General features: G+C 38.5%; 2 protein-coding genes across 15 annotated transcripts in view; both read right to left on the bottom strand.

Annotated features, from left to right (window-relative positions):
- NEK10 (NIMA related kinase 10) overlaps nucleotides 1–5,771 on the bottom strand; it is a 167,902-nt gene extending 162,131 nt beyond the window's left edge. The window contains exon 1 of the mRNA XM_034760809.1: nucleotides 5,682–5,771. The gene's annotated coding sequence lies outside the window, so the exon portion shown is untranslated. The remainder of the gene's footprint in view (nucleotides 1–5,681) is intronic.
- A 1,412-nt stretch (nucleotides 5,772–7,183) lies between these two features.
- Nucleotides 7,184–14,215, bottom strand: part of SLC4A7 (solute carrier family 4 member 7) — a 155,589-nt gene continuing 148,557 nt past the window's right edge. For all 14 annotated transcript variants that reach the window (XM_034760820.1, XM_034760816.1, XM_034760813.1 and 11 more), the window contains one exon: nucleotides 7,184–11,842. In XM_034760820.1, coding sequence (XP_034616711.1) covers nucleotides 11,761–11,842 — 82 coding nt within the window. In that variant the 3' untranslated portion in view covers nucleotides 7,184–11,760. The remainder of the gene's footprint in view (nucleotides 11,843–14,215) is intronic.

The following is a 14,215-nucleotide window of genomic DNA, read 5'->3' on the forward strand; positions in this document are numbered from 1 at the left end:
CAGCTGATTTGAGAAAGTCCTGAGAGTCGCTCATTTATTTGCCTTTGTTATTTCATTGCTTTTATTTTTCTTTTGTGGTCATGGGTGCCTGTCAGTAAGTCACTATTTCAAAATATACAGGACAGATTATTTTTTATGCCACCTCATATAGCTAATATTTATCATGAAAGGATTTATTTTTCTTCCTTGACAACCTGATACATGTACATATTTTCCTTTTATATTAACAAATGGCATGCACCACAGGGTAGGCATCACAGAGCTTTGACAATATGAATTATCACAGTGACAAGCTAGTAAACATAAGAACCTTAACTTTGAATTAGTTATTAAATGCAAACAAAGAGACAAAGTAATGGTAGGGTTGGCATTTTAAATGTATAGCAATCAGTATACCTTTTTTTAAAAAGTAACAAACTAGCTATATACAAATATAATGCCCATAGGTTAGAAAAAAGGATGAACCCTGACATGGGAAGCATCAAAAATACTGCTCTGCACTCTGAGCTCACTGCCCCTTTGCCAGTTAGAATGAAGAGTGGTTCTATAATACCCAGAGAAAGGAAGTTAAACTTGGGGCCCTGTGGACAATGTTTGCCAAAAGATTCCAAGCTCATGTATCCATTTAGGCATTCTTAAAGAGGAACTCATCTATTTTCAATGACTTTTGCAAACTGTATCAATCTAAAAGTCTTCACATTTATCTATGTTAAGTACTTTTACAGATCTGCAGGTGTAATTTTATTAATATTTAACTTGGATTAATCATTTATTTAGAGGAGTTTTGATACTGTATATTAGAGCAAACCTGATACTAACAAACAACACTTTGCACTTCTTCGATCCCAAGCCTCCAAAGTGTTTTACAAACATTGCTGAAGTCTCACAACACTCCTGTGAGATATGTTCTTACGTTAATACTTCCATAAGAGCAATCATACTGGGTCAGACTAAAGGTCCATCTAGCCCGGTATCCTGTCTTCCAACACTGGCCAATGCCAGGTGCCCCAGGGGAAATGAACAGAACAGGTAATCATCAAGTGATCCATCCCCTGTCGCCCATTCCCAGCTTCTCGCAAACAGAGGCTAGGGACACCATCCCTTCCCATGCTGGCTAATAGCCATTGATAGACTTATTCTCCATGAATTTACTAGTTCTTTTTTGAACCCTGTTATAGATTTGGCCTCCACAACATCCTCTGGCAAAGAGCTCCACAGGTTGACTGTACATTGTGTGAAAAAAGACTTCCTTTTGTTTGTTTTAAACCTGCCGCCCATTAATTTCATTTGGTGACCCCCTAGTTCTTGTGTTATGAGGAGTAAATAACACTTCCTTATTTACTTTCTCTGCACCAGTCATGATTTTATAGACTTCAATCATATCTCCCCTTAGTCATCTCTTTTCCAAGCTGAAAAGTCTCAGTCTTATTAATCTCTCCTCATAGAGAAGCTATTCCATACCCCTAATAATTTTTGTTGCCATTTTCTGAACCTTTTCCAATTCCAATATATCTTTTTGACATGGGGCAACCACATCTGCATGCAGTATTCAAGATGTGAGTGTACCATGGGTTTGTATAGAGGCAATATATTTTCTGTCTTATTATCTATCCCTTTCTTAATGATTCCCAACATTCTGTTCGCTTTTTTGACTGTGGCTGCACATTGAGTGGATGTTTTCAAAGAACTATCCACAATGACTCCAAGATCTCTTTCTTGAGTGGTAACAGCTAATTTAGACCCCATCATTTTATATGTATAGTTGGGATTATGTTTTCCAGTGTACATTACTTTGTATTTATCAACACTGAATTTCACCTGCCATTTTGTTGCCCAGTCACCCAGTTTTGAGAGATCCTTTTGTAGCTTTTCGCAGTCTGCCTGGGACTTAACTATCTTGAGTAGTTTTGTATCATCTGCAAATTTTGCCACCTCATTGTTTACCCCTTTTTCCATTTATGAATATATTGAATAGGACTGGTCCCAGTACAGACCTCTGGGGGACACCACTATTTACCTCTCTCCATTCTGAAAACTGACCATTTATTCCTACCCTTTGTTTTCTTTTAACCAGTTACCAATCCATGAGAGGACCTTCCCTCTTATCCCATGACAGCTTACTTTGCTTAAGAGCCTTTGGTGAGGGACCTTGTCAAAGTACACTCTATCCACTGGATCCCCCTTGTCCACATTCTTGTTGACCCCTCAAAGAATTCTAGTTGATTGGTGAGGCATGATTTCCCTTTAGAAAAACCATGTTGACTCTTCCCCAACAAATTATGTTCATATATGTGTCTGACAATTCTCTTCTTTACTATAGTTTCAACCAGTTTGCCTGGTACTGAAGTCAGGCTTACCAGTCTGTAATTGCCGGGATCACATCTGGAGCCCTTTTTTTAAAATTGGTGTCACATTAGCTATCCCCCAGTCATTTGGTACAGAAGCTGATTTAAATGATAGGTTACACACTACAGTTGTACAATTTCACATTTTAATTCCTTCAGAACTCTTGGGTGAATACCATCTGGTCCTGGTGATTTATTCCTGTTTAGCTTATCAATTTGTTCCAAAACCTCCTCTAATGACACCTCAATCTGGGACAGTTCCTCAGATTTGTCAGCTAAAAAGAATGGCTCAGGTTTGGGAATCTACCTCACATCCTCAGCAGAGAAGACCGATGCAAAGAATTAATTTAGTTTCTTCGCAATGGCCTTATCGTCTTTGAGTGCTCCTTTAGCATCTCGAACGTCCAGTGGCCCCACTGGTTGTTTAGCAGGCTACCTGCTTCTGATGTACTTAATTTTTTTGCTATTACTTCTTGAGTCTTTGGCTAGCTGTTCTTCAAATTCTTTTGTGGCCTTCCAATTTTTACACTATTTTTACACTTCATTTGCCAGAATTTATGTTCCTTTCTATTTTCCTCACTAGGATTTAACTTCCACTTTTTAAAGGCTGCCTTTTTGCCTCTCACTGCTTTTTTTACTTTGTTGTTTCGCCACAGTGGCACCTTTTTGGTTCTCTTACTATGTTTTTAAATTTGGGGTATAGATTTAGGTTAAGCCTCTATTATGGTGTCTTTAAGAAGTTTCCATGCAGCTTGCAGGGATCTTACTTTTTGCACTGTACCTTTTAATTTCTGTTTAATTAACTTCCTCATTTTTGTGTAGTCCCCTTTCTGAAATTAAATGCTACCATGTTGGGCTGCTGTGGTGTTTTCCCCACCACAGGGATGTTAAATTTAATTATATTATGGTCACTATTACCAACCGGTCCAGCTATATTCACCTTTTGGACCAGATCTTGTGCTCCACTTAGGACTAAATCAAGAATTGCCTCTCCTCTGGTGGGTTTCAGGATCAGCTGCTCCAAGAAGCAGTCATTTAAGGTATCAAGAAACTTTATCTCTGCATCCCTTCCTGAGGTGACATGTACCCAGTCAATATGGGGATAGTTGAAATCCCCCATTATTATGGAGTTTTTTATTTTAATAACCTCTCATCTCCCTGAGCATTTCACAGTCACTATCACCATCCTGGTCAGGTGGTCGGTAATATATCTCTACTGCTATATTTTTATTATTAGAGCCTGGAATTACAATCCAGAGAGATTCTATGGTACAGTTTGGTTCGTTTAATACTTTTACTTCATTTGATTCTACATTTTCTTTCACATATAGTGACACTCCTGCACCAGAATGACCTGTTTGGTCCTTTCGATATATTTTGTACCTTGGTATCACTGTGTCCCATTGATTATCCTCATTCCACCAAGTTTCTGTGATGCCTAATATATCAATATCTTCATTTAATACAAGGTACTCTAGTTCACTCATCTTATTATTTAGACTTTAGCATTTGTATATAAGCACTTTAAAAACTTGTCATTTTTTAGCTGTCTCCCATTATATGATGTAACTGAATGGGACTTTTTTCATTTGACTGTTTCTCGTCAGATCCTACCTGTATTTTATCATCTTCCATCCTCTCCTCACTAGGACATAGAGAATCTCCATTAATAGATACCCTAAGGGATACCTCTGTCTGAACCACGTGCTCCTCTGCACCTGTCAGCTTTCCCTCAGCCCTTAGTTCAAAAACTGCTCTACAACCTTTTTAATTTTAAGTCCAGCAAAGGACTAAGCCTAAACAGGCCTAGATTTCCCATAACAAATCAATATGCTCATGGCACTGCTGGCTCTTTGTTCTTCCAAAGCAATCTCCCTAGTTCCTATGATGGAATCCAACATTCTCCCTCCATACAAATAATTCAATCCGAGTACTGTGGGTTCATGTGCACATTTATCCAGCACAAGACCCAGATCCTGCCCGAGTCTATCCTGGTAAATCACTGTTTACAGATGTGGCAACAGAGGTTAAGCAGTTGCAGAGAGTTATACAGCAAGTCTGTGACAGAGCAGGGATAACAATCCAACTCTCTTAAATCCATTTTCTGTGCTTTAACCATTAGACAGACCTTTTTGGGAATGCTGTTGGTGACTGGGAGGTTTGGAAATTATGATGATAGATTAAAGCATCAATGATTTGGTCCCTTTTCAATTTCCACAACTGGGATTTTGGGTCAGATGGGGGCAGAACTATGTAACTAGATTGTGTTTAGCAGGTAAAAATATTATAGACTCTCTATTTTAGCAGTGTTCTCTCCTATTAGCTGGTCCGACTCACCTCAGATATCTTCCCTTGAGTTTGCTGATGTTACTTTATTTTTTTTAGACTATTCAGACTGAGTTTGTACATATTCTCAAGGGGTTACATCTCTACCCCGATATAACATGACCTGATATAACACGAATTCGGATATAAAGCAGTAAAGCAGCGCTCCGGGTGGGGGGTGGAGCTGCGCGCTCCAGCAGATCAAAGCAAGTTCGATATAACGCAGTTTCACCTATAACACGGTAAGATTTTTTGGCTCCCGAGGACAGCGTTATATCGGGGTAGAAGTGTACTTGCAAAAAGTTATCAGATTGTTTTTTTTTCCTGCTGCTTTTTCAAACCCAGTTTGAAATGCTATGCAGAAACTGTGTGTATTTAACCTTAAACTCTCCAAGTCCCACTCATTCCGCCAAACTTGTTAACACATCTCCGGTGAGGTAGAGCTCAGAACTAAAGGGAATCCCTCGGGTGGCCCCTCCCCCAATCGGCAGGGACAGGGGCATCCCTTATCCAATCAGACCTCTGTGCAGAGTTCCTCTGGGCAGTGTCCAGACACCTCAGAGACCTGGGAGAAGCAGCTGGTGCTGTCAGGGGTTCTCTGCTGGGTGTCCCCCTCCGGATCCCTGATTTTCAGCCTTTGATCTCACTGCCGTCCCTGTTGTTCAGTTGTGGCCTGGGTCTGATGGCTCTTCCCCCAGCCCAATTTGAGGGGGGCTCGATCCCCGTCACAGGACTCGCAAACAGAAGGGAAAGGGGCAGCGACCTCCCTGTTTTCGGACCCGCCACCTTCCCTGCTGCGATCCAAGACACACCGGCCTCCTGCTGACCAGCACCTCGGGTCAGTCCCGCTGGCGGCGGCCGCTTTGTCCAGCGTCCCGCTGGCCAGTTATTTCCCGGCCTCTCTCGGGGGAGGGGCGCACACCCCGCGGGGAGGGTCCCGTTACCCGCCTATGGCCGGGCCCCGGCGCCCCTCACCCAACCCAACCCGGCAGCGGGCTCCCTCCTACTCACTGCGCGGCGGCGGGAGGTGGCGCGGGGCTAATCCTCGGGGAAGTCTCTGTTCGCTACGCTCCGGCGCCCCCCGGGCCCCGCTCCTCTTGCCGCAGCCCCCGAGTTTGTTTGTTTTTTTTAAATCAACTGACAGCATCGCAGCCAATCAGATCACTCCTCCTTCGGAGAGACCGAGTTCCCCATCCAATCGCAGTCCTCCTTGCTACAAGGTGCCGGGCACCATAGAGACAGCTAAACGCCGCCGCTGTTGCCATGGCCACAGCAACGCTCCGGGGTCAAGCTCGGCCAAGTAACTCGGTGGGATCGGGTCACCGTACTGGGGCTAGGGGCCCCGAGCGGGTGCAGGGCAGCGGCTTCCCCCAAGTGGGGCCCAGGAGCGAAGCGGCCCTGGCACTGGGCGAGCTCGGAAAGAGGCGTGAGGCAACCCGGCCTGCTCCGGCCGCCTCAGCGCCCCGGGGCCGGCATGCACGGGGGCGGGAGGGTGCTGGGAGCAGCGCTCTCGCCCCGACGCGCGGGTCCCCGCCGCTGGAAGCGCTACGACCCCGGTCCCGCTGAACCAAGGCACAAAAATCCCATCCAGAGCGGGACTACGCCCCAAAGGGGTCCGCTCTAAAACACTCTAATAGCTATGGTTATTCGCAGCTTATTGCCTTTAAATACAGCCAGGCTCCGGGCCCACCAGCAGTTACCGTCTTTAAAATTTCCATAGTTAGTTCAAGCGGTTACAGGACCTGCAACTCAACCACTACAAGGTCCCCCCCCAAAAAAAAACCCAACTTGGCGAAATATTATCTACATAGCATCTACACAGCTTTTCAATCCACACCAGTTATCCAACTCGTAAAGAGTATGTATTTATTAAATAAGTATTTATAATGGAAGGTGGAGGTACATGGTGGCATGCTTTTAATTACTTTATTGAAATTTACTGTACACAGTAAATCAGAAGAAACCTGTCTTCCCTGGAAGCCATAGTCTTTTTGGTTATTTGGTTGGAAATTTTGATTATTTCATTTTAACACACCTAATCCAGTTTTGATTGAGTACTCATAATTTGGGCAATTTCTAAATCTGGTTAGAAAGTCATAAATTTAACACTTACAGAATCATTCTGTCAGAATGTCATAAAATACAGACTAATTCTGGCACATTTACAGCACAACAGATATAGATTATTTGCTCAGATATTTAGTCTCTGTCTACACATGGAGTTATTCTATAATAGTTATTCAGGAACAGCTATTCCATAATGTGTGCACACATCGAGTTATTCCAGAATAACTTTCATGTGTAGACAAATAGAGCAAACACATCACTCCATAAATCAGAAAAGTCTGCAAATGTCAGCAGATGCAACACATTATTTTTTTAAGGCTGTCTGTCCCTTACCAAAGAGAGAGAGAGAGAGAGAGAGAGAGACTGGAACAGCTTTATAATCAGTGCCATTAATCCTGTACTTGACATTTACATATTTGCATGGAAGTAGAAATTAAAACATTTAATTCAGTTCAGTAGATTTTTATTGCTTTTGCCAACTTTTTGAAACATTACAAAAAATAACTTTCTTCTAATCACAATTAAACAAATTACAAAGGCTGGATCTTTTACATTAGAGACGGCAGAGAATTTTGTGTACTTCATATAAACTTAAAACATTGTTTCTCCATTTGGAATAATGTTTAACTTGCTTCGGGTTTTATTATAAAAGTAAAAGCATTTTTTTTTATTTAGAAAAGCAGTCATAAAAAGTTGGAACTGTATTGTATGTAATTACATCACAAGTGACCAAATATAATGAATATTAAAATTAAAAATGTTGTTCAGTTAAATGTGCTGAACATTGGAAGACATAAAAAACAATGTGAATCACATAACAACAGAAGGGAAAAAAAGGTTATAAATGCCATGTCGTCTTTTACCAATAAGTCACTATTTAGAAAAACCCTGGATGTCTGACACATTACTCCAAGAACTCCAAATAAGTGTCAATATGTACTAAATTCAATATGAAAAAGTCTTTAGGTTAATATCAATTCCAACTAAAAGTTTTTCCTACAGTTGACAATTTTACTAAAAAAAGTTACAAAATAAAATTCATTTTTAATTAAAATCATTAGGCAAATTTGTTTTGCATTTATAACACTACTTTTTCATAGACTCAAAACTGTGTGCCTGTAGTCTTAAATTTATTTTCTATAAAATAAATTACTGTTGATATAAACAAGCCACCCTTCACACACTCGTACTATGCTAGATAATGGATGTGACCTAGAGGAGTAATTTTAAAACACTGAATTACTAATCATATGAAACAAAAGCAAATTAGAATCAACATGTGGTGTTAATGCCCTACAAATTCTACGTTTGTGAATTTAAAACAGTATGAACCAATTAAGTTACTTTGCATTTACAGAATTTATGTACAATATATAACCCTTTGTTATGCTACAGGCTCTGTTACATTACACCTATTTATTACAGTGACATTTGATAGCACTTTGAATCTGCCTTTGCAAAGGGAAAACTTTAGAAAACTACTGTTTACACAGATAAATGCATTTGAAATGAAAGATACTGGGAGAGGTTTTGTTAAACGTAAGAGAAATAGTTAATACGTTTGGCTGAAAAAAACCCAAAACACTAGTGGCTCTGAGTTTTGTCCTACAAGTTTTGTGATGATAAACTTGGCAACCTGGAACATTTTGCATTTTTTACTTAAAAAACCATATACATTAAAACAAAGAGGAAAGTATAATTAACTTGGGCACATCTAAAACAGAATTAGAAATGTGTTTCTTGTAATACATAAGAAAATACTAAAAATGAGTTTTTCTAAAGTTAATGTTTAAAAATGACTGCTTTGTAAATGAGACCTTTTAGGGGATATTTGAATTGAGTGGTCAAAATTAAGACCTATATTTATGTAAACATACATCTTTATAAATAAATTAAAAAGGATCAAAAGGAATTTCCTGAGGTGGCTCTGCAGCCAGATACACAGTAGCATTAAGCTCCATCCCTGGCAAACAAGGCATCTAAAAAGTGCAGGGCTGTTTATTTTATTCCATTGTTAGAATGGAAAAATATTGGCTTAATTTTAAGTTTTACCCCAAGGTAACTCAGTGTACAGTAATTATCACTGCTCATTTACACCTAAGGGAACATTTATATATATATATATATATATATAAGTACAGGAAACTATGTCCTTCACTATTTTACTTTAACTGTATACATGATTTTTTTTTTTTGAATGCAGAGAAGGAAACAATATTTATACAAAGTAAAAAATAAGCAGTAAATTACTTAAACATAAGTTACCACTGGGTTTTTATGCATGTAATACCATGTCTGATTCTGATGTCCAGTGGTTAAAAAGAAGTGAGAATATAACACATTATTAACCAAGAACATTGGAACAAAATGTAAACAACTTTGCAAGTCATGGTATTTCTGGCACTGATTAATTATTTACATTATTCAACAGAATCAAAGGAATACTGTGATTCTAAGAAAATTTCAAATTTTTAATTTAAATAGAAAAATACCCACTTCCTGTAAAGTAGCCAAAACTTATTAACCCTTTGGCAATGGAAACCAGATGCAAAATGTTCAGTGTCATGAAACCCTGAACTCTGGCATTAAAGGGTTAAAAATCTCAAGACCTGTGATGTCGGTTTGGGTCTTTGGAAACTGTTGTGCAGCTGTGGACATGGAAAAATAAAATGCTAAAAGAAGACCAGTAAGTAAAAAAGCACTGTGGATAATGCTATGTACACTGGCAGAGGAGTTTTTATTCTCCTTCTTGACTATATCAGAAAGAAGATACTTAACGGTCAAGAGTTGACTTGCAGACATGGACTTCATTCTTTGTGAGGTTTGAGGAGAATTTGGGAGAGAGAGCCATAATTCTACTATATATCTTATTTCAACCAGAGGAAAAACATGTTCCTTGAAGGAGCATATGTTCAGGCTAAGAAACAGGCCATACAAACACCCAGGAATGAAGAAACACCTATACTGTTCCTGACTCAATATTAGTCAAATTGATAGTGCAGACCTTATTTGATTTTGCTGAGACTTTAGCCATTATTGTGATGTCAGTTTGCATAGCATTACTCATACTGCTTTGTATTGTTGATTGTGTCAAAAAACTTATTTTTTTCCCCTGGAATTCAGCCTAACCTCAGCAGCACCATTTTACTATATCATGATTACAATTAAAGGGGATGGTAATCTATGTAAAGTTTAACTTTTTAGTGTAACTTTAATGCCACTAGCAATATTTCCACTATACCCAATTACTGTTTTTAGTTTTATTGTAAAATTATCCTCACCCCAAATTGCCAGCACCCAGCTCCACGTTAAGTAGTATTTTGAAAAACATTGCCTTGGCTTAATTCTGCTCCCTTTGACGTTAATGAGAGCTGAAGCATAAAATCAAAGGTAAAACTCTCATTAATTTCAATAGGAGCAGCAGATTTAAGCCAAAGGTGGGTGCTTTTGAAAATAGTGCCCTCTATTTTTAATATACATAGTTTGTACTTAAAACTATTATGGGCCTAGCAAATGCTGTTAGCAGCTCAAAATTTAGATAAATCATTTGAGAAAATAAAGTAACACCAAAAAAACCCCAAGAATAAGGCAAAAAACATCAACAGTGAAAACAGGTATGTGATCAAGATTTTGATCTTTACATAAAATTATAACATTTCCTCAAATACAAATGCTCACACTAAACATTGCAGGGGCTAGAGATACCAATACAGTAACTTAGTTCACTGAGAATGCAGTTGATGTGTTCCATCTATATGTCCGAGGGCCCTAATAAATCAAATTTACTTTAGTATACAAATATTAACTTTTTCAAATTTGGTTTACACAGCATTAAGATTCATACCAATTAAAATAAATAAAACATTTTTAAAAAAATTGAGGTTAATATGCTACCAAATATGCCCTTTAAAATGGAAAGAATCAGAACCGTAAACACAAAACCCAAGGTAATTTGTAATCCATAAAATACTGGTCATAAAGCTATCTCAGAATTATAACCAACTGGTGATAAATTAGTCAAACACTTTATAAATTAAAAAAAGAATAAAGCCTAATTCAACAAAAAGACATTCTGATGAGGACAAGAGATGCTGGAAAGGCTCCAGTCTCCTCTCTGAGAACATGGGTCTTCCATTATTGACAACAGAAGTTATGCATGCACAGGGAGAAGAGAACATATCTCTAAGAGTTCAAGACTATAATATAATGTGCTATAATAAATAGTTATCAACCAAACCAAATACATACTAAATTATTTCTGTTAGAGATCCATTTTACATTACTTAAACATTGAGCTTCCAGAAATATCAAATACTGATTTGAGATTAAAACTACATTTAAAGAGGACCCGTATTGCTATTGAGTAATATAATAGGATTTGAAGAATAGATTTTTTTTAAAAAAGGGGATGGAACAGCATTATATATATTTTAAGGACTACATCACGTATCAGTTTATGGTTGAAAGGCCAATGCCAGGAAATATGAATCACAGAATCCAGTGAGATCATCATCATATAGTGGAGAAAAGTCAAATATGCAGTTTATGTAATGGCACATTAACATTTGTTCTATGGAAACTGACATAATCTGTGCTTTCCCTGCAAAAAATCTCAAATGTAATTGTCTGCACTGAAAACAAAATTCTGTAGCAGAAGAAGTTACAACAGAGACATATTACAACATACTAAGTAATGTGGACCAATAATTACCAGCAAAAGCTGATTTGACATTTATGCACATATTGATTACCAAAAAGAATATGCATTCGTTTCAATCTTCCTATTTAAAAAATGAAAATAAAATTTCCAATAAAATAAATATTTGAGGAGTGATCACCACCCATCTTACTTGTATGAACATCTCATTATACACGTATAGTATCTACAGTGCTAATAACTGCAGAGTCAAACATGTGATACTTCTTAAAGAAACATGGAAATCACCATTCAATGGTATGATATCCTACAGTGATATATACATATACAAACACACAGACATACATAATTCCCCTTGATTTCGTTCTATAATGATGTTTCAGCATCCACATACTTCATTATAGGTGAATCTTCCATGCTTATTTTCACACTTTCTGGTTTCTCAGGGCTGTTGAAAGTAAAGACAAAGGTTTATGGTCTCCAAAAAAACTGACAAAAAGATTAAGCCAAGCATTTCCAAACTTTAGCATGCAAGCATCCAAAGTTTGAGAGATTTTTATAGATGGATGCATTTATAATAAAAATCTCATACACACAGTACTAGTTTGAAAAGGCTGCGAACAACCCTAAAAGTAAAATCTTGCATGCCATTCTGCTATTGCATTCCAACCATGATAGTAAGATTCTTGTGAACTGTGATTTGCCCTATCAGAAAATGATGCATTTTGCCATTTAAACGTATCGACACTAAAATGTGTACCAAACAATAGTATTTACATCCTTTAATTATTTTCAGGGAAATTTAATTTTGTTAATTATATGAAAGTGGGAAAAGTGTTTTGGTTTTTCGGAGGTGTGGGGGTTGAGGGAGAAACATTTGTCATAAATTCAATTTATATCACAGACATTTTTTGATGGATTAGAATAGGTCTGAATTTATCCATAACAATCTGCAAACTCCATTTTGTTTTGTGAACACCATCTTGATTGTAAAACTGTACTGTGCCTAATCTTTTGCCTTTTAACCTCCATATTGGATTGGGATTCCAGGAGATGTCTGGAGAAATACTTATGCCTAGTGGAGGGTTAACAAAGGAGAACCATCAGGAGTTGTTCACCTAAACTCTTTTATTCAAATAAAAGACCCCATGAATAATGAGCTGGCTGCCACCCAAAGTAGTCTGGATGACTACTGGATGATTTAGTTGGTGTTGGTCCTGCTCTGAGCAGGGGATTGGACTAGATGACCTCCTGAGGTCTCTTCCAACCCTAATATTCTATGATTCTAGTCCTTTCTCAGGTAGGCCCTAACTAAGCAACAGATTACCTGACAAGAAACTTCAAGCAGCTCAGAGCAGTCATTTAGCAGGGAAAACTGGAACTTTATAAAAGAAGGGTCATTTCAATGGCCTTTTTATAGGCAACAAGAACTAGAAGGCAAACTGTGCAGGAAGAGAAGGAAGGATCTTGGGTTCCCTAGGAGACACTGACCAAAGCCCAAAGGGCTCTCAGAGTGATAAGGAAACTTAAGGCAGGGATTTGAATGCAGGTATTTTTATTTTTTCTTAAATCAGTATCTCTCTTGTGCTTGGTCTGTGAGTGAAATGTGACTGGTTTGGAAGTTACTTTGCAAAGTCTCTGTTACTTGCTTTCACTGTCACATTGTGCCTGAGGAAGGAAACAGTAAACTGTATGGTCCTCAGCTTCAGTGGAACTCAGAGTATACAAGCCTACTGAGTAAGTTTCTGTGCCTATGTAGTTGGATTGTGAAGTCCCATTTCTAAGGAGGGGTGTCAGACAAAGGATCTGTACCTCAAGAGTGTGCCCACGGACAAAGGGACAAACAATGCCTAATCTCTAATCAGACCCAGCAAGCCTTGAGCCTGTGGGATCCAGCAGTTGGGTCCAAACAACATCTACCGGTGGCGTCGAGGGAGGATGCAATGGGCTCAGATGGTTGTAACATTTATTTACTAAAAACGTATTCTAAACTTTAGAATACCCAATGGGAAAATTATCCCTTTTAAATGGAAAGGAGAAATCTAGGATTTGATGAAACAGGGAAAGAGGGCATGATTACCACCAATACTGCTCCAAATATCAGGTAATTGGAAAGGGAAGGTCACTGAAGAGCAATACAAGGTACATTCTCAAACTCCCTCATCTTATTTCTTTCGGGGGGAACAGTTGACCTTGGGTATGCAAGATCAAAGACCTGAACTCTGATGTTCTGTCTTTTGACCAGTCCTTCCAAGCTGACTAAAACAATTCTTAAATGTTACTGTGCTATTGTTGTTGCATGCTATTGCAGCCTAATTGTAATAGATATTGGGCTTTTTAGCAATTAGAATAAACTTCTTGGAAATATTTTAACTTGGGTTGAAAAGGGATTGTATTTAGAGATACCTATATGCAGCAGGAAAAGGGAGTTACTGCTGATTTCAGATTAATTCAGGAAGAGCAAGAAGAGTAAACTAAAATTAGAAAAAGCATTCTCAATTTTATGGGTAAGAATGTGTCCAGAGCATTCTCAGGACACCTAACGCTTCTGCTCCTCTATTGCAGACACAGACTGGCTGGTGCAGAGATTTTTGGATTAAAAATATGAGATGTATGCTTGATAGTCGTCTGAATCAGGAAACCAGGCATGCACAGAGATGATTTTGGAAGGGAACACCTCATTTACACTATTGGACTTCACAGATTTGGCATGAGCACAGTGCAAAGTTGCAATGCACTTGCTGAATTTTAGGCTAGCCTCTTTTCTTATTCTACTATTAATTAATTAATTACGGCTGCTCCTTTGAGCCTGTCCTTATAT

This window comes from Trachemys scripta, chromosome 2, assembly GCF_013100865.1.
Source record: "Trachemys scripta elegans isolate TJP31775 chromosome 2, CAS_Tse_1.0, whole genome shotgun sequence".
In the NCBI taxonomy this organism is placed as follows: Eukaryota; Metazoa; Chordata; order Testudines; family Emydidae; genus Trachemys; species Trachemys scripta.